Raw genomic sequence first — 19,016 nt, 5'->3', positions numbered from 1 at the left:
TTTTCACTTCTCGTTCTGTGGGCAATGCATTTCCACTTTGACCTTTCGATGCACTGCTGCAGCTACTCGTTTCTACTAAAGTCCTGCAACTTCTCAAACCTTTACTGTTGAACTGAGTATTCAACCAAAGCAGCGCATCGCTTTCCCAGGGTCTTATAAGAGCGAAGTCACCAGGATCCAGAGTTCAAACCTGTTTAAAATTTGTTTCTGCCTTTCCCAGTCAACTCAATGATCCTGCAACCAGTGCCCACAGTGATCAGGGGGACCTTAGTGTTTTCTACCCATCAGTGCCATGCCCTGCCAACCTGCACCTTGGCATTCCAGACTTGGGTAGCTGGAGCACTTCTGTATGGGGAGATATTTGAACCCCATTATTAGGCAAACAGAAACACCACTTTACATCAGAGGAGGCCATTCGGCCCATCGTGCTTGCGTCAGCTCCTTGAAAGGGCTTTCCAATTAGCTCCACTCCCCCTCCTTAGGAAATCTATGATAGCTCAGTATATTGTTTTGAGACACGGGTTTCCATGGAGATCTCTCAGACCTGGCTAACAAAGCGAAATGTCTTAAGAATGTGCAAGAATTTTTTTTTTAATTAATTAATCTTGCCAATGGCCAAGGAGGAAGAATCTTTGGATTAAATATTATCTCCATTCAGTTCCCAGAAGGATTAAGTCTGTGTAGAACAACATCAGTAGATTGGAGAATTAACACCAGCTAAAATTACACCCGAGTGAGATGTTAGGACTTTAAGAACAAAACAGGCTTTAGTCTTCACTGGCAGCTCAATTCATTAAATATTGGTAGGGGAGACAGCTGTTTCCACAGTCAGGCAGTCATTCAATTTAGCAGTCAGAATGGATCCTGTTGATTATTCCATCCTGATACATATGTTGTAGCAAGTGCTGTTGGGTATAACTCCATTTTATCAAACCATTCATATATTGACGTTTAGAAATAAAAGTCTTTGTGATCTGCAAGTCTTAGTTCAATTGTAGTCACTGTTAACTTGATTCCCATTTCTGTCAATCCTCTCATCATTTCCTTGTGTGCTACCCAAGGTGTAAACAAGCTTTGGTTTGTTGGTATCTAAATCTTTTTTCCTGCTGTCAATCTGCTGTGAAATGTAGTCCTGCTTGATGGTAACTCTGATCCAGAGGGTTTGCTGTTGGGGGCTGTTTTTGCTCTGATATTTACATGGTATTAAATTTTAGGCAATGTCTGAACCCATATCAGACCATCAGTAACCATGACCCTGTTGTCCACAGTATGAATATGTTTTCTGTTCTTCTCCTGTTAGTCTGACAACATCTAATGCATGTTGTGTGAGTGAGAGTATGTACGTGTGTGTGTGTATTGTATTATCCCCATGCTCTAACATCGCTCCCATTAAAAACCAGTAATAATAAACTCCTTCCAGTATCAAACACTCATCTCCTTTCTTGTTGCTGTGTGGATTTGCAGCTTTGGAGTGAGGAGGTGACAAAAGTGAGTATCTGAAATAAAAACACACTGGGAAATATATATGCTGGAAAAACTAGGCTGCTGGTTACATGGTGATCAGTACTGGGGAATTTAAAAGGTGCTTTTACAGGCACACAACTCGGGATTGATCAATGATGAACTCAGATTCCTTAAGAGGGTTTTATGGCTTCCACAACTTGAGATTGAAATCAGAGTTTAATGGGGCCAAAAATCAGCCTCCAAATGGTCCCACTTCCACTTTTAACTTTTATATCCTTCATTTGAGGATAATGGGCAGTTCCAACATGGATGAGGTACTGGAGGGCTCTTGACTCGCTGTTCGCCAGCATGAATTAGCAACATTGGGCTAGAAAGAAGGAAGGTTTTGCATATGGAAGGGTTGGTGGTGAGTGCTGAAGGTAAACCCAGGAGAGTGACAGGCCATTCCGATGTGCTTTGTAGCACACTTCAACCCTAGGGAAGTTGTGCCCAGGGTACAATTAACACTGGGTGCAGGGAGGGCAAAATGAGGATCCTTCACTTCATTTCACTCCTGCATTCCTCCCATTCCCTCCCCCCAAAAGACCAAGGGGTGCAGGGTGTCCGGCAGTGGAACTGACAATGGGACACATTGTCAGTGAGAATGGGGATTAAAAAGCTTAGTCTGTCCGTAGTCCAAATTACCAAGTGCAAAGAACATCTTTCAGATTCTGGGCAGTAACTCGGACATCATTACCTCGTTCCGGTTTCCAATCCATAAATCTATAGACCCGGTGAAAGAACAGAGAGAGGGTGAGTGGGGGCAGGAACGTCAAACATTGCTGCAGGCAGGAAGAACTTGTCATTTTTGGTACTGGGAACTTGGTATTCAGGTGAAAGTTAAAATGCAGGCACAGGAAGCAATTAGGAATGTAAATCGTACGTTAGCCTTTGTTTTAAGGGATGAGAGTATAAGAGTAAAATAGCCTTACTACAATTCTACAGTGTGTTGTGAGGACGCCCCTGGAATATTGTGCACAGTTTTGGCCTCCTTACCTAAGGAAGGATATACTTACCCTAGGGGGAGTGCAATGGTTCCTGGGATGAGGGGATTTGTTCTATGAGGAGAAATTGAGTGGACCAGGCCTATTCCCTGGAGTTTAGAAGACGTCTAGAGAGGTGACCTCATTAAAACAGATAAAATTCTCAGGGTAGGTGCTGAGAAAATGTTTGCCCCTGGCTGGGGAATCAAGAAAACAGGGTCACAGCCTCAGAATAAGGGGTCAGCCATTTAGGACTGAGATGAGACTGGATTTTATGGAGGGCTGGGGATGGGTTTGGGGGGGTGCGGGGTAGTGGGTGGGGGGGCGGTGGTGGGGTGGACGGGTAGCTGAGGGCGGGCGGGGGAGGCCCGGAACAAAAGATGACCAGCCGCTGACATGCCAGAAAGGCTTCTGCCCCACAGCCATAACAAGTTTGGGGGGGGTGCGGTGGCGGGATGGGTCCAAGAGTCCAGGAAGTGGGGAGACGGGGGTTGGAGTACAGGCAGTGAGAAAGGAAGAGGGTGACACCTGTGGGGGAGGGGGAAGTGGAGTTGCTCCCAATTCACACAGGGCACACCACCACCACCCCACCCCCCCAAATGAGGTGCCCTCCACATTTCTTCCTGCCATTTTTCATCTAGGCCCCAAAAATCAGGCTGTCCACTCCTGCCCACCAGCCCATGGCAACCATATTTTGCCATAGGCAGCATTTCCGTCAATAGACTTGCTAACAAGTCTAACTAGTCTTTAATAAAAATGGCTGCCAATTTCGGCACCTACCCACCCAGCATATCATGGGGGTGAGCTCGGGGGTGGCTGCAAAGGTCGTGGGCTGGCCACCCGACATATTTTAGGTGCCCCAGCCCCTGCTCAAAAGATGCCTGGCAGCGGATTGGGGGTGGGGGTGGGTGTAAAATCCAGCCCAAGGAGCGGTTTCTTCGCTCGAGCGGGTTGCGAATCTTTGAGATTATTGACCCCAGAGAGCTGTGGATGCTCAGTCAGTGAGTATATTCAGGATAGGGGTCGATAGATTTTTTTGGTTACAAATGGAACGAAGGATATGGGGAGCGTGCGGAATGGTGGAGTGGAGTGGAGTGGGGGTAAAAGATCAGCCACGATCTCATTGAATGGCAGTGCTGGCTTTGAAGGGCCAGATGGTCTATTAGTTATGTTCAATTCGACAATCTCTCCTGCACCATGCAGTAAAACACCTTACACCCAATTTTGAAGAAATTCAGCTCAACAATCAAAAATCAAATCTGGTTCGTCGGTTATTTTTAGATTTTGGATTTAAACAACTGTAAATTCCATCTAAACATGAGCTGAAGGCGCCCACACAAGGTAAGGCGTATTGATGACTCCCTGGTTGCCATGGTGTTTGACGGTTTCCTCTGTATTTACCATGTGACCTACACTCTAGTCTTTTCATGCCTATTGGGAAAGGATGGAGGGGATTGGAGGGTTAAAGCTGCAATATGCACTTGCCCAACTACTCACGGTAATCCTATTCTGGCTCAAACTATTGCCTTACCGAACCCAGACCTTTGCAGCTTTGTGTGGAACGCTAAAGTTGAAATACACCACTGCAGTTCTCACTCTCGCTGCAGGTACCTCAGGAACTGATGACTCTGCAGTTCCATTGTTATTAAATCTATTTGTCTAAAAGGTAAATTTAAGAGATTCAAATTTGTATTTTTAAAGACCACTGTGAGAGGTGACCTGTTCAGGAAAATAAATGATATCCTTCACCTCATGGACAAAAAAAATCACCCTATTTCCTGGAGTGCCTATTGCAGCTTTATAGACAGTTCTTGGCTTTTCCTGGGAAATGTTGAAGAACTGTTCTCGACTTTTTTTCTTAAAAAAAAATCGCAACGATTTGATTGATTAACCACATGTGGAATAAGGATTATTCTATAAAATGACAGACGTGCGTTAAGAGTATTGGCCAGATATCGATGATTTGGAGATATGTCCCAAACCAGCAATTCAGCCTTGTTTAGCCCTTTCCATCAAATGGACTCTAATCCTCGTACAGAAGCTGTGATGGAACGAGACCAGCTGTCGCCAGCTCCACCTTGTGTTAGATTCTGCTTGAGTGCTACCCATGTAGAAAACATAAAGGGATAGCCTGGATTTTGGACTTTTTGGATTCTTTCATTTTCTAATTTTAAATTGAAGTTTTTGTTGCTTTAATGTGTTTTCTGGTTTCTGATTGGCAAGAGTGGGGCGTTTAAAAAAAACCCGTGCTGGATAATCTTTGGAAATGGAATACCCTTTGCCACGTTTTTCATGCTGCTTTTGTATTAACACCAGCGTGTTGCTGTTAGTTTTTTGTTCTTTTGAAATTGCCCTATAAGAAATGCTCGAATCTAACCCCCCGATTTTAACCCTTTGCACCTAATCAGAATGCTCTTCAAATGTTCCATCAAATTGTTCATTCTTGATTATCTTGTGCTAAATGATAAAATTGCAAGTGCCTCAGCCCAATCGCTCAAACTCGCTTTGATAGATTTGTCTAATATGGAGGAATGTAAGTATGTGATTTTATTTGGAGCTGGTGGTTTGAACGTAGGTATGAACTATTGGAGATTCAGTGTTTAACCTATTGTACAATTGTTGGAATGTGTTGTTGCTGCACTTCTGAACGTGTAATGCAGCGTCTCCTTAAATACAGAGTTTGTTTTTAAACCTTCTAATTGTACACTTTAAGACAAACATTTTTTTTAAATGAACAACTGCTGTGCTCACTAGGGTTATACTTGTCTCTGTTCAACAGCCTGGCCAGTAAATATAAGGTATTAACTTTGTGCTGCACACTGGAGGCCGAGACTGGAAACACAGAAGCTGGTAAATGGCACACAGAGGCTTCTGTGGGGCAGTGGGGTATAGGACTATTTCCTCGCATTACTCCTAACTCCAGAACAGATGTGAGATTGGCCATTTAATTAACCAAGCACTCCATTCTTCCTGAGCATCTGCATATTGACAGGCAGTGAAAGGCCAGTCAAGCCTAGACTCAGCCATTACGCCCTGAGTTTACAAGAATGAGAGTCGATCTAATTGAAACATACAAAATTCTTAAGGGGCTTGACAGGATGGATGTTGAGAGGCAGCTTCCCCTGGGCTGGGGAATCTAGAACGGGGAGGGGGGGTGGTCCCTGTCTCAGAATAAGGCATCATCCCATCAGGACTGAGATGAAGGAAAATACCCTCACTCAGAGAGGTTGTAAATCTTTGGAATTCTCAGAAGCTATAGATGTTCGGCTGTTCAGTATATTCAGGATAGAGTCAACAGATTTTTGGATACGAAAGGGTTTTGGGGAAATGGGGGCTGAGAGGTGAGTTGAGGATTGTCAGTTCAGCCATGATCTTGCTGAGTGGCAGAACCGGCTCGATGGGCCAAATGGCCTCTTCGGCTTCTATATCTTGTGCTCTTCTGTCAACCTGCACCACATGGCAAGTGACAAGAGCATCCAACCAGACACTGCCTCCCTCCCAAACTTGCTTGTGGTTTTATTTCTTATACTGCACCTTTCATTGTTCTTCAGAAAGATTCAATATATTCTTGAGTGTCCAAAGAAATGGTTTAAGAAGCCCAATCCCAACCTCCTTAAAATTCCCTGAGAAAGGTCCATGAAAATATTCCCAATCAATTTAATGTGTTTAGGGACCACAGCCATTAATGCGCAGTACAGGTGGTGTCTGACAGAGCCCAAACACTGCCAGTACCATCCACCATGTGTAACGTGCCCTTCATTAGCTGTTTTGTATAATTCATAATGAATGGGGTAGGATTTATGGCAGGACTTTAGAGCAAACAAGATTCAAACAAGGGCCTCTGCAAACTGAGCTCATGAGCTAAACTACAGCAAAGCCTACCAATAAAAGCAGGATTATTTCTGTCACAAAATGCTGTGAGTGGAGGATAGTTTCAAATTTTGTGCATAAACTCAATCCCAGCGATTTGCAGCAGTGTGTTCTCCGAATGCAGTTGATGGTGGGGGGGAGGGGGGAGGTTATCCCCATTCGGGAAGGACAGATTCAATATGTTGCTGCTCCCCAGCCTCCAGTGTGTAGACGAGTGTCTGGGCCCCTGTACTGCATTATTCTAATCAGTACATTATGGTTCCATTCTTTCCACATTGCTCATTTTTGTGTAACCTTACGTTTTATCTTCCACATTTAGACATTGCAAGGAGTGAAAGTGATTCAGCACATGTAGAAGGAACCATAAACCACCTATCATAGCACTCATGGTAGTTATTAGCAACCAACTGGCTGATTGCACTGACATCTGGAGTTAGCATTTGTAAAATATTTTTATAATGCAATAAAATCACTTGTTTTAATTGTATATTTCAGATAACAGACTGAAGCAGTACAGAATTACATGATTTAAACTGTTCATGGTTGCACCAAGTCAATAGGCCACCTTGAAGTCATGAAAACTACATAAGAACATTAGTAAAAGTACTTGGAGTGCAGGGTATACATTGGTCACATGCATTCAATGGTGACAAGGCCTGGCAACAGTGAATGGCCCCCAGTGTTATGTTTTATTTTGCACCATTTTGCCTTGAGCTGCAGTGAAACATTAGCCATAATACTTGGGCAGGTATAACAGCCTGGACAGACCTGGCGATGAAAGTGTGCACTGTACATGGCTGTTACTGTGTATATTTTACACACTCAATGCCCTTTTGACCCACCTGTGATGTGGTTCATAGACTGGATGAAGTGAGCGCCCCAGTAAGTAGACCGACACAGCTAGCTTACCACAACTAATTAACTCGTCTTTGAGGAACTCAAAACCCATCTTGAAAATCACCAAATCCTGATGGTTTGAGTTGCTGTTAGTTCATTCACCCAGACGCTGGGCAAATGACCATATCAATGAAAAGAATTTGGGCTGAGGTATCTACTGTGGAAGATGTGCGTCAGAACTGGTTTGACTCTCTGTTTGCAGATCATTGTTTTAATGTACAGTTTTACTCTAGTTTTACCTTTCTCCCACCCCCACCCAAACCCTTCCCCCACCTTTTCCATTTACAGGCAGAACAAGAGTTACGATTGGCTCAGACAGAGTTTGACCGGCAAGCAGAGGTTACCAGGTTACTGCTGGAGGGGATCAGTAGCACTCACGTATGTTGCCAAGTCGAACCACAGTTATTTCAACAATTTGGCTGCGTTTGTAATGGTTCATAATATGTTTATAGAGCCCCTACCAGGGTAACAAGCATAACTTAATAGTTTCCACCAAAACCAACCTCATTTCTCAAAAATCTATGGCATGTTTACATCATATTTACAACACTGAAACAGGCCACTCGGCCCAACTGGTCCATGCCAGCATTTATGCCCCACATGAGCCTCCACCCACCCCTCTCCTCTCACCCTATCACCATATCCTTCTATTCTTTTCTCCCTCATATGTTTATCCAGCTCCCCCTTAAATCTATCTATACTATTCATCTCAACCACTCCCTGTGGTAGCAAGTTCCACATTCTCCTTGCTGTCTGGGTAAAGAAGTTTCTCCTGAATTCCCGATTGGATTTATTAGTAACTCTCTTACGTTGCTGGCCCCTAGCTTTGCTCTCCTCTCCAGGTGGAAACTTCTTCTCTATGTCTGCCCTATCAAAAACCCGCACAATTTTAAAGATCTCTTGTTGCATATTCACCAATTTGTTGTATATTTTTATAAATCAGATTTTCCTCAGAGCATTGCAGAGATGACACTAGTTTCTAAGCGTGCAACACGTTTATTTATGAGACTTTTAAAATATCTTTGCAATCACAAAATGTCTGCACTCATGCTTGCTCCAGCTTCTTGGTCTTTCTGTGGTGTCTATTTACTTTATCTCTGAGTCAACACCCAGGCTCAACCAATCAAGCACAGTGAGCATAGTTCAGTTACCAGACTCGCATGATCAAACACAGATCAATTAACCATTGAACATTACACCTTGATTACATTACACTTCTCAGCTTCTCATTTCCAAAGAAAAGAGCCCCAATTTGTTCAGTTTTCCCTGTTAGCTATTACTTCTTTTGATGGTAAATATTAAAAAGGAAATTCTGTACTTCACTATTTTCAGTGTCTTCAGTATTTTAAATGGCAATCCTTTGAAGTTGGGGGTGGAGCTTAGGGTGGTTGAGACTGATACCAAGACCTCAAATCCCACCAAAAACATATCAATGCATCGAGACACTGTTATAACACAGAGGCAGGACATTCGGCCCAACCAGTCCATGTTGTTTATGCCTCCATATAAGCAAATATCCTCATTGTATTGACTTATCACGTTCTCATATCCCTCCAGCCCCTTTTTCCTCCTATCCAATCTAATTTTGAATGCTGGCATTGTTCCTGCCTCAACCACTAAACCTGGAAGTAAATTCCGCAGCCTCACAACTTCATCGGTTTTTCTTTCTGAGGCCTCCACTAAACCTTATATCCATTATTGAATGATGCAATGGAGGAGGAGGCCAATTGGTCCATCATGCCTGTGCTAGCTCTTTGAAACAGCTATCCAATAAGTCCCCCACTCCCTGCTCTTTCCCCATAGCCCTGCAAATGTTTTCCCCCTTTCAAGTATTTGTTCGACTCCCTTTTGGAAGTTACTGTCGCATCTGCTTCCACCTCATTTTCAGGTAGTGCGTTCTAGATCACTGTAATTCGCTGTGTGAAAGGATTTCTCCTCCTCTCCCCTCTGGTCCGTTTGCCAATTATCTTAGATCTGTGTCCTCTCAATACTGATTCTGTGCCGATGGAAACAGTTTCACTCTATCTGTAATTTCGCCCGTCCACTCCATCCAAAACCCTTGTATAATTTTCAACGCTTCTATCGAATCTCCCCATGTCCACCTCTGCTCCAAGGAGAACAATTGCAGTTTCTCTACATAACTGAAGAGAGGTGGTAACATTCCAGTAAATGTCTGCATCCCTCTCCAAAAGCTTGACATTCTTGCTGGAATATGATGCCCAGTATTGAACGTAAACTCCAGCTGGGACCTAATTAGTAGTGCATAAAAAATTCCAGCATAACTTTCTTGCATTAGTTTCTATAATCTCTATTATAAAAGCAAGAAGCCTTTGTATTATTTTTTAAAATTGGCCTCCTCAGCTCATCCTGCCCTCTTCAAAAGATTTGTGTTTATATCCCCTGGGTCTCTCTCTTCCTGAATCACCTGTAAGGGCATTTAGAGATGGACAATAAATGCTGGTCTAGCCAGCGATGCCCACACCCCATTAATTAATTTTTAAAACTGTATCATTTAGTTTATATTTCCTGTCCTACGGACATATGAATTAGGAGCAGGAGTAGGCCACTTGGCCCCTCGAGCCTGCTCTGCCATTCAATAAGATCATGGTTGATCTGATTTTAACCCCAACCCCACATTCCCGCCTACCCCTGATAGCCTTTCAACCCCTTGCTTATCAAGAATCTATCTAGCTCTGCCTTAAAATTATTCAAAGACTCTGCTTCCACTGCCTTTTGAGGAAGAGAGTTCCAAAGGCTCACCATCCTCAGGGAGAAAAAGAAAATCACCTAATCTCTTTCTTAAATGAGCGACCCCTTATTTTTAAACTGTGATCCTTAGTTCTAGATTCTCTCAAAAGAGGAAACATCCTCTCCACCTCCACCCTGTCAAGACCCCTCAAGATCTTAAAGGTTTTGATCAAGTTGCCTCTTACTCTTCTAGACTCACAGAATCACAGATTCACACAGTGCAGAAGAGGCCTTTCGGCCCATCGAGTCTGCACCAGCACGTGAGAAACACCTGACCTACCTACCTAATCCCATTTACCGGCACTTGGCCCATAGCCTTGAATGTTATGACATGCCAAATGCTCATCCAGGTACTTTTTAAAAGATGTGAGGCAACCCGCCTCCAACACCCTCCCAGGCAGCACATTCCAGACCGTCAACACCCTCTGGGTAAAAAAGTTTTCCCTCACATCCCCCTAAACCTCCTGCCCCTCACCTTGAACTTATGTCCCCTCGTGACTGACCCTTCAACTAAGGGAAGCAATTTCTCCCTATCCATCCTGTCCATGCCCCTCATAATCTTGTACACCTTGATCAGGTTGCCCCTCTGTCTTCTCTGCTCCACGAAAACAACCCAAGTCTATCCAACCTCTCTTCATAACTTAAATGTTTCATCCCAGGCAACATCCTGGTGAATCTCCTCTGCACCCCCTCCAGTGCAATCACATCCTTCCTATAATGTGGCAACCAGAACTGCACACAGTACTCCAGCTGTGGCCTCACCAAGGTTCTATACAACTCCAACAGGATACTCCAGTGGATACAAGCCAAGTCTGTCCAATCTTTCCTCATGTGACAGCCAGGCTTGTCCATTCTCCCAAAATGAGTAATTTCTCCGAGTAAAATTTAATTTGCCATGTATCTATCCATTTCACCAGTCCCTGTCCTCTTGAAGTCTGTTATTGTCCTCCTCACTGCTTATCATGTTTCTGAGTTTTATATCATCTGCAAACTTTGAAACTATACCCTGTATACCTGGGTCCAGGTCATTATATATATATATAAAAGAGAAGTGATCCCAATGCTGATCCTTGATTTGATTGGACCCAGTACAATGGTTGTTAATTCATGCCTGCGGTGCCTCTGAGTTTGATTATTCCAATGCACTCCTGACTTCACATTCTACTCCTCGTAAACTTGAGGTCATCCAAAACTCTGTTGGCATGTATTACCTCAGCAGGTCCCCATGCCTGGTGCTTGCTAACCTAGTCTGGCTCCTGGTCAAGACGTCTTGATTTTAAAATTTTCGACCATGTGTTTTCAAATCCCTCCATGACCTTGCCCCTCCCTATCCCTGTAACCTCCTCCAGTCCCACAAACCTCCAATGTCTCTGCACCCCTCTAATTCTGGCCTCTTGTGCATCCCCAATTTAACTGCTCCACCATGGCAGTTGTGCCTTCAGATGCGTTGACCCTGAGCTCATGACACCTCGTCACCTCCCTACACCAATTTCCTCCTTTAAGACACTTCCCAAAAACCTGCCTCTTTCACCAAGCTTTTGGTCATCTGCCCTAATATCTCATGTGAATCAGTGTCATATTTTGTTTGATAATGTTCCTGTGAAGCACTTTGGGTTTTATGATGTTGAAGGTGCTATAGAAGTTGTTGTTGTCATCGTCATTGTTTAGTCCATTAGCTAAAGGGTAGAGTATGTTTTGAACCAGGCCTAGCTGGCTAGAAAATGTTGTTCATTTGCAGAATTCCGAGTTTCAGATCATAGTTTAAAAAGAATGAAATGTTTTTTTCTTGCAGACTAACCACCTCCGCTGCCTGCATGAGTTTGTGGAGGCACAGAGCACGTATTACGCACAGTGTTACCAGTATACCTTGGATCTGCAGAAACTATTGGGCAGGTAAGGAGCTGTAGAAGCAAATGAATATCCAGAAATGTTTAGCCTGGTTTATGTTGGACTCCCGCAGTCAAGGGCGGTGTTTGCAAAGACTTGGTCTGGATCCTGGATTCCTCTTCACTGTCCTGTAGGAAGAGCCTCAGCTCCGGAGAGCTTTGGGAATCATAGCCCCAAAGTCACCTGTTCATCCCAAGATCACTCCACTCACCATCATGTCACCTGTCAAATTTCCCTATGTTGTGCTCCAAAGTGTTATTTCTGGAAGAAATTCAAACCAGCTAAATATTGGGAAGATCAAAAGCTTTGGCCCCCATCACAAACTCTTTCCTCTAGCTGCCAACTCCATCTCTGTCCCTGGCAATTCTCTCAGGCTGAACCAGGCTGTTCTTAACCATGATGTCAGATTTGACCCCGAGAAAAGCTTGCACGTCTCCGCACTGTCATGAAGACCAGCTATTCCCACCTCCATAATAACACCCAACACCACTCCCTACCTCAGCGCAAATGCTGCTGAAACATTCACATCCGTTACCTCCAGACTTGACTATTCCGGTGCACTCCTGCCTGGCCTTGCATCCACCCTCAGTATACTTCAGACCCAAACCCTTGCCAGTGACAGTGCAAAACTCATCTTGAGAAAGAATATGCAAAAATGACAGCTGACTATAAACACAATATGACAGTGAACTTCAACCACTCTCTTGTCACTTCTTTCGCCCCTTCTCTCTCTCTCTCATGTCTCTTCTTTCTCTCTCTCTCTCTTATCCCTTCTCTCTATCTCTCTCTCTCTCGTCCCTTCTCTCTCTCTCTCTCTCGCCCCTTCTCTCTCTCTCTATCTTGCCCCTTCTCTCTCTCTCTCTCTCTCTATCTCACCCCTTCTCTCTCTCTATCTCACCCCTTCTCTCTCTCTTGTCTCTTCTCTCTCTCTCGTCCCTTCTCTCTCTCTCGTCCCTTTCTCTCTCGTCCCTTCTCTCTCTCTCTCTCTCTTGTCCCTTCTCTCTCTCTCTCTCTCGTCCCTTCTCTCTCTCTCTCTCTCTCTCGTCCCTTCTCTCTCTCTCTCTCGTCCCTTCTCTCTCTCCCTCTCTCTCGTCCCTTCTCTCTCTCTCTCTCTCTCTCGTCCCTTCTCTCTCTCTCTCTCTCTCTCGTCCCTTCTCTCTCTCTCTCTCTCTCGTCCCTTCTCTCTCTCTCTCTCTCTCTCTCCAGTGAAAGGAGTTGGAGAGAGAAATTGCTGGAAGGCTGAACCAGCTTGGGACAGGTTGGATCCTAAAGTGCTCCATGATGAATGTTGATTCACAAGGTTGGGTTGGACCTTAGCAGAGTCCTTTAAACAGGGACAGTGGGGTGGGGGGGTGTGGGGATAATCCCTTAAATATCTTTATAACACTCATTATGATTTTCATTTCATGCTTTCAGCTCCAATAGAGAAATGTAAGTATAAATCTTGGTTCATGGTGTAGACACTTCAACTGTTGAAAGCTTCTGTTTGTGATGGCTTTAAAAGATATCCTCCCTCTCCGTCCAGTTCCCATCCCCCTCCTGCACTCCAGCATTTCTTGTATGAATTTAAAACTTGCATTTGCAGCCTGGGCTGTTTAGAGGTATATTCCCTCACTTTCAAATCATGCACTTGGTCTGAATTCATGGTATCAATGGTTATCAGCGATAGACTTTATATAGGTTTGGTAGACAGTTAATATTCCTGAACAGCTGGTAGATATATTTCCCGTGATGGTGTCCATAATAAGTTGATGTTTTACGAAGTGATTCTCCGTGACCTGTATCTTACAGCCACTTGTGTGTCACTGACTTAATGATTGACTTGTCCAGACCTGTTCTCACGCCAGTCCAATGACCAAAGTTAAATGAGACCAGTTACCCGGAAATTGGACCTCTTAGCAAGCTTAAAGAAAAAGAAAAACAGCTTTGCATTTATATAGTGCCTTTCTTAACCTCAGGAGGTTGTGAAAGGCACTCTCATCAGCCTATCAAAATCCATTCCTAGCAGACTGTATACCGTGATGAGCTACATAGCCAAGCATTGAAGAAAAGAAAAAAGTTAGTGATCTATTCATAAACATATGCCTATAGTCAACTTTTTACCACTATAAAGTCCTCACTTATATTGGAAACTGTAATTGCACCCTCCTGCCAGTGATGGCACTGTAGTGTGATGTGTTTACACAGGCTTTCTCCATTGGGAATGTAGACGTAAGAATTTATAATGGAAATAAGGCGCTTTACGGCCAGTCAGGTACTTTTGATGTGGTCACTGTTGCATTATAGGAAACACAGCAGCCAATTTGCAAACAGCCAGCTCTCACAAAAAATAATATGATAATGGTCAGATAATCTGTTTTTGTGATGTTGATTAATGGATGAATATTGACCAGGACACTATGAAGCACTCCCCGCTTTTCTTTAAAATAGCGACGTGGGATCTGTTACATCCACCTGATAGGACGGACAGGGCCTCAGTTTGACAACTCAATCCAAAGGATGGCATAACAAAAACAGAATTACCTGGAAAAACTCAGCGGGTCTGGCAGCATCGGCGGAGAAGAAGTCTTCTCCGCCGATGCTGCCAGACCTGCTGAGTTTTTCCAGGTAATTCTGTTTTTGTTTTGGATTTCCAACATCCGCAGTTTTTTTGTTATTAAAGGATGGCATGTCTGACAGTGTAGCACTCCCTCGGCACTGCACAGCAGGTTCCAGCCCAGATTTGGTGCTCAAACCCCTGGAGTGGGATTTCAACCCACGATGGCTCAGAGGCGAGGGTGCAACCCAGTGAGGTATACCTGACAACTACTGTCAGATGCAGCCTACCCATGATATAAATAGTGAAAGAAAGACAGGAAATTTATATTTTAAATGTAAGAAAAATTTTACATAAACTTTCTCAAATGTCCTCTGCCATGGTGGTGAGAATCAATCTGTCCTTGTGCCTCTCTATGCAATATGACAAGGGAGTGAAGCAGACTCATTCATTCTCACATTTCACCCTCCTTAGCTCTCCAGCTCTGTTCAAACCTTCATACATAATGAGCCCAGAGAGCTGCCATTCTATAATGACTTATATCCAGATACGAGTGTGTTCTGGGTTTTAGTTATTTAAATATTACTGTAAAAAGAGACACGTTGCTGAAGCTTTTTGTCCAGCACTCATCAGGACAAACACAAGAATGTCAAATTTCAAACTATCACAACAATTTATACCACAGGAGAAAAGGGTGCTGATGGTAGGCAAGTCGACTCTGATTGGCTGGGGTGTTGCTGTGGAGAAACAATGAGGAACTTTAGGCTCCCCAAGTTCCTGGATTATTCAAAACAGGGACCCAATCTTCTGCAAAAAGGAATATGTTCAAGCCCTGAGCCTTTGTCCTGATGAGTGCAAGACAAAAATCTTAGGCTAAGGAAACAGGTGTCTCTTATCAGCAATATTCAAGTTCTGTACTACCAAGGGACTATTTATTTAACTATCTTTGCACTGTTGACTTTAACTGCAACCCCTGCCATGCGGTCTACCATTCCAGTGAAATAACTGATGTCTGTTTGTCAATTTCAGGTACCCCAGTGCATTTGTGGGCAACACGGACTCACCAGCTCCACCCAGTGGCATTTCCCCGTCTGCTGCTACCATCCCAGTCGTTCCATCGTTAACGGGGCCAGGCACCCCCACGCCATCCTCGGTGGGGTTCACTGAAGTTAGCCCCCCTTCCAGCGGGACGAGAAAGGCTCGCGTTCTCTACGATTACGATGCAGCAGACTCTAGTGAGCTTGAGCTCTTTGCCGATGAGGTTGGTGTCTTTCAAGCGGTCCCGTGAGATTTCCTGCTTCCCAATGTGGATTGGCCTCTTGCATTGCTCGTCATCCTGTCTTCAAACTAGTGGGACCCGGATTTTTGTAGAGACGCTAACTTTTCAGATCCATATTGCAACTAAGGTGCAGATCAGCAATGACCTCATTGAAGGACAGTACAGACTCAAAGGCTGCATGGCTTGCTTCCTGTTACCTATGTTACAAAATCCTTGAGTTTCTCTGTATTAATGAGTTATTGTGCGTGGCCCAGCTGATTTAAGAAGTAATCTCATTTTCAGCTGCTTTCCAAATCAAATCAGCCCTTGTCTAGTTTGATCTTTCTTTCTCTCAAAGGCATCTGACAGACCAGATTCATTCCCATTCATGTTCAGATATCACTCGTGTCTAATTTTGTTTTTTGTATTTATTAATTTGAAGACTCTTCATGTACATGTCGCACACTGAGAGGTCAATCTTGATCTTGAGTGATAACGTACAATGCATGCCAGCAAGTTGACATCATCCCATTTTGACATCACTCCACGATTTTATTTCCATTTTAAACTGTTGTCCAATTATAACCTATCCCAGAGTCATAATCAAAAGTAGCCTTCATCTGAAACAGCTTTAAGACCTCCCTTCTTAATAGCACTGTGGGTGTACCTACACCACACGGACTGCAACAGTTCAAGAATGTGGCTCATCACCATCTTTTCAAGGGAATTCGGGATGGGCAATAAAGGCTGGCCTAGTCAGTGACGCCCACATCCCATGAAAGAATAAATAAAAATAAAAAATTGGACGGAGGAGATAATTGGACCAGGGTGTAATTTGGTCTCCATTTTAAGATTAATTTCTGTCCTTATTTCCATTATAAATTCCTATGTCCACATTTCCAATGGAGAAAGCCTATGTAAACATGTCATACTACAATGCCACCGCTGGCAGGAGGGTGCCAATACAGCTTCCATTATAAGTGAGGACTTTATAATGGTTAAAAAGTTGACTGTAGGTGTAGGCTGTTTATGAATAGATCACTCTAATTCTATTCTTTATTTTCAATGCTTGGCTGTGTAGCTGATCACGGTGTACAGTCTGCCAGGAATGGATTCTGATTGGCTGATGGGAGAAAAAGGCAACAAGAAAGGAAAAGTTCCAGTCACCTACCTGGAGCTGCTGAACTAAAGATCCATCGCAGAACTTACACAGAAGGGTTGACACTTGCAAAAAGACCACATTAGCATTACCAATTGTGTTCCGTTCATTCCTAATGTCATGTCAAACATTATTTAAGATTTTTTTTTGGCAACTTTGGTTGCACCAGAAAGCTTAAAAAAATGTGCAGAGGTTTATGATGTTACTTTTATATAGTTTTGTTGAAATTTAAAACATGACTGATTATGTATGTTAAAGTGTTTGGTTGCGATGAAACCATTTGAACCATGTGCTTAGAAAAGCCTGATATAATTTCAAATGGAATGGGTGAGTTCCCTGGAAACAGGCACAGAGCCTAGTTGAAATACAGTTTGAGGAAGGCTTTTAGTAATTTGTACACTGAACACTCCTTAAAACAGGTTAAACCAGCCTGCAGGATTCCATTATTGTAACCGGTAACGTAATGTGACAGCTCATTTCACCAATGAAACTTCAGTTTGGTTAGAAATATGGACTGGGTACAAGAAGGGGAAAGGCAGGTGTTGGGACATCTCTATTGACGGAGTTAAGGGTACGAGGCATTCCTGCATGCGCATCTGGAATTTTTTTTTGTGCGTGTGTTTGAGTGTAGAAGGTGGAATTGTAACTCCTGTGGGATGAAACCCTCATTGAAACCCAAGGGCTTAAGTTGTTTTGAATTCTTGTTAGTGCACACTGTTGTATATCGATACTGATGTGACAGGGCTTGTGCTTATAGGAGATGGAGAAGCAGAAATTTGTGTGTTTGACCGTTGAGGAGGACAGGCAGTGGGCAGTGGTGACGGGGCACAATTCTGCCATTGTCCAAACCCTGTTGTCATTGGCTAAACATATTTCAGTCACTCTCCTCCTGGCTACAAGAATTTTCAGGGGTTAATTGTATTTTTTTAAAAGAAATCCATGGTTACCAAATCCAGAATGGGCTAAAAGTCAATTTTACACTCTAATTCTCTTTTGTAACTTTATTTTTGAGGTAGCTGTTTGTCACTAAAGGTGGTTTTCATTGTGCAAGTTAACGGAATTGAACATTTTTTAGGAAGGACGCTAGAAATCGATTGCTGTTGTTATCTTCCTGCTTGTTCAGTACAGCTGTTCACTATCCCTGTGTAAATGTACAGTGCAAGGTCCTGGTCCTGTGTTCATTCCCTGGATTGTGTTGTCTGCATCAACCTGTATCAACTCCCTCAATTCAATTTGGGTGTATTTACTGCCTGTCCTGCTGTTCTATGCATAGTGAATGATCTTTGAAGAATAATAAAGTATTCCTGTCCCAGGTTGCCTTCAAACAGACTCTCACTCTCACACGTATTGGCTCCATCCCATTGCAATTTATTAAGCTGGGCTATTACACTGTCACAGTTAGTCAATTTACACCAGTTGAGATCTCAGGAATGGTGAACACTTCACAATTGGAAATGGAAATGATGCTGATGTCCTGGAGATGAGACCAGAATTCCACAGTTACCAATGAACAGTGGGGGCTTGGAGAGGGAGGGAGAGGGAGTGGTGAGGCAGAGGGGGTGGTGAGGGAGGGGGAGGGCAGGGGGTTGATGGAGAGGGAGGGCAGGGGGGGTCATTGAGGGAGGGGGAGGACAGGATGTCAGGGAGGGCAAGAGGGATTGGGGAGGGGGAGGGCAAGGAGGATTGGGAGAGGTGTTGAAAGAGGGGAAGGAAAAGGGGTGTTGCGGAGGGGAGAGTAATTGGCAGTTATGGGGCAAACCAGAGTACGAAAGCAAATAGCGTACACAAGAACATTGATAATAAATATAAATATAGACACTCACTGCACACGGGACATCAATAGTGACTGCGTGTCCTTATTTCCATTTCTAATTGCGTATAACCTCCATCGACAAATTTTGAGATTAGTGTAATTTATGTTGAATTTCACAGCTCATGGCCCCTAAGTCGGTCCATGCCAGTGCTTCTGCTCCACATGAACCTCCTCCCAGGCGTCTTCATCCCACTCTTCCATTTAATGAACTTATTGGGGATAAACTCTCCTTGCTTCCTAGCACCCCCCCCCCCCCAACAAAATCAATTCCTGATCTCCACCAGAAGTTGCTCATTTTTGAGTGAGATTAAACGGGACTGCAGGGTCTAACTGAATCGGCGCCAGTGACTCTGTTGAACTTG

General features: G+C 43.8%; 1 protein-coding gene across 6 annotated transcripts in view; it reads left to right on the top strand.

Moving 5' to 3' along the window:
* The window catches only part of sh3glb2a (SH3-domain GRB2-like endophilin B2a), a 115,672-nt gene extending 97,519 nt beyond the window's left edge, over nt 1-18,153 (top strand). For 2 of the 6 annotated variants that reach the window (XM_041193920.1, XM_041193916.1), the window contains 6 exons: nt 1,465-1,488; nt 7,542-7,631; nt 11,794-11,894; nt 13,305-13,319; nt 15,454-15,685; nt 16,764-18,153. In XM_041193920.1, coding sequence (XP_041049854.1) covers nt 1,465-1,488; nt 7,542-7,631; nt 11,794-11,894; nt 13,305-13,319; nt 15,454-15,685; nt 16,764-16,871 — 570 coding nt within the window. In that variant the 3' untranslated portion in view covers nt 16,872-18,153. The remainder of the gene's footprint in view (nt 1-1,464; nt 1,489-7,541; nt 7,632-11,793; nt 11,895-13,304; nt 13,320-15,453; nt 15,686-16,763) is intronic. The other 4 variants (XM_041193921.1, XM_041193919.1, XM_041193918.1 and 1 more) reach the window with 3 other exon arrangements.
* Nucleotides 18,154-19,016: the final 863 nt, after the last annotated feature.

Source organism: Carcharodon carcharias, chromosome 8 (genome assembly GCF_017639515.1).
Source record: "Carcharodon carcharias isolate sCarCar2 chromosome 8, sCarCar2.pri, whole genome shotgun sequence".
In the NCBI taxonomy this organism is placed as follows: Eukaryota; Metazoa; Chordata; class Chondrichthyes; order Lamniformes; family Lamnidae; genus Carcharodon; species Carcharodon carcharias.
The sequence above is the reverse complement of the archived record's forward strand: the minus strand, read 5'-3'. Positions and strand labels throughout refer to the sequence as shown.